At 35.1% G+C, this 1,593-nt stretch overlaps 1 protein-coding gene across 1 annotated transcript; it reads right to left on the minus strand.

Moving 5' to 3' along the window:
• Window positions 515-1,138, minus strand: LOC18612374. Its single transcript, XM_018117269.1, has one exon. The coding sequence runs from the start codon at window positions 1,136-1,138 to the stop codon at window positions 515-517; it is 624 nt and encodes a 207-aa protein (XP_017972758.1).

The raw sequence follows: 1,593 nt of genomic DNA on the forward strand, positions 1-1,593 counted from the left end.
CAAATCTTCCCATATCCTCTTTGACAACAAGACATACAAGCTGATATGCATAGAAGATGAGAACCTATTTTCTTTATCTATCTAATTTTATATGATATTGACCAACTGCTTGTTTCGTTTAACGTTTTAAGTAAACTGGTTGAGACCAAAAACTGATCATATTACACCTAGAAATAGGAAAAAAATTGCTACCCTTAATGCTATAATGATAGGAATGATACTCAACCCAATTACCGGTAAACAACATTGAAGAGTCTTGTAGATTGGAAAAAGTCTTACTTCAATTGGGAAAAAATAAAAAGGAAAGAGAAAAACAGAGCTACGTTGGATTACAACAGATTTCAGCACTTGGAAAAAATCAGTAGGAAGAAAGAAGAACAACCTACAGATCACACAGAGCATATCCACTCTTTTGATCGTCTTTTCTACATGGAGAATATGGCTAATCATGTACAGAAGGGAGAATTAAGGGGAAAAACGAAAGATAGAAGATATTGTTTTCTTAATCAAACAATTAATTTCTATTCCAAACTCCCCAAATACTGTGTTCAATGAAGCTTACAATCTTCCTGATAGAACCCCTTTCGAATTTTACTTCCCCTTCTTCACCACCACGGCAATTCATTTCCACAAATTTCAATTGCTCATTCAAGTTAACCAATCGCTTCCCAGAACTTCCCTGATCGTTTCCATGCTTGGCATCAGGAATACATATTCTCTTTCTCTTTCCTTTCTTGTTCTTCTTACCTTGTTTCTTCTCTTGGAACAACCCTTCCTCGTATGCCTCTATAATCTCATGTATCAGCTGACGGTTTGGGGATGTGTCCCAACGTGCCCAAAAACACATGTAACACCCAAAACAGTTGCATTTAAACATAGGATCATGCTCCTTGTTATCACCGCCAACATCAATTATACTCTTGCTTGTAGTTCCCCGGTGATTAGGGAAGTTGTTATTGTTGGTGGCATAGAAGCTGCAACATGAGATGAGATAGGCCAATACTTCTTTGTCTTCGAGAGAGAGTGCGGTAGTGAGGCTGAGAATCGTAGTAGGAAGCAAGGACAAGTGATCGGTGATGGTTGGTGGTGGTGGTGGTGGTGAAGGGTGCACTTTGCCTTTGCTATAGAGCTTTTTCATGGTTGTTGGGGAATTTTTTTTTGGTGGTTTGGTTTCTACAAGGTGTTGGTCTTATGTTTTGGTTTTTGTGAATGTTATGACTTAAAAGAGTGTGCTTTGTTTGAACTTTGATTCTATGGAAGTCTCTTTAAAATTTCATTCCATTTTTGTATTTCTAAATTGGATGTTTGTGCGAAAAATTAGATAGCATTCGATTTACGCGCATCTAGAGCGTGGTTTAGTTTTACCTATATTATTCAAGAAAATAGGAGATAAATCACTTCAAATATATAATGTTAGAAAAATGAAAATAATTTTGTACTTGATCACACACACAAATATGTTATGGTAGACCGGAGATAAAATAACTTATTTAATACATTTTTAATAATTCACAAATATGTGATTTGCATTTTTTTTAAAGTAATATTCTTTTTCATTTATTCAATAAAATAAATTCCGATAATGAGATTTAC

The sequence above is a fragment of the Theobroma cacao genome, chromosome 1 (genome assembly GCF_000208745.1).
Source record: "Theobroma cacao cultivar B97-61/B2 chromosome 1, Criollo_cocoa_genome_V2, whole genome shotgun sequence".
Taxonomy (NCBI): domain Eukaryota; kingdom Viridiplantae; phylum Streptophyta; class Magnoliopsida; order Malvales; family Malvaceae; genus Theobroma; species Theobroma cacao.

What these genes read in the sequence shown, in the direction of transcription:
- LOC18612374 (XM_018117269.1), bottom strand. Translation starts at nt 1,138, where the DNA reads ATGAAAAAGCTCTATAGCAAAGGCAAAGTGCACCCTTCACCACCACCA.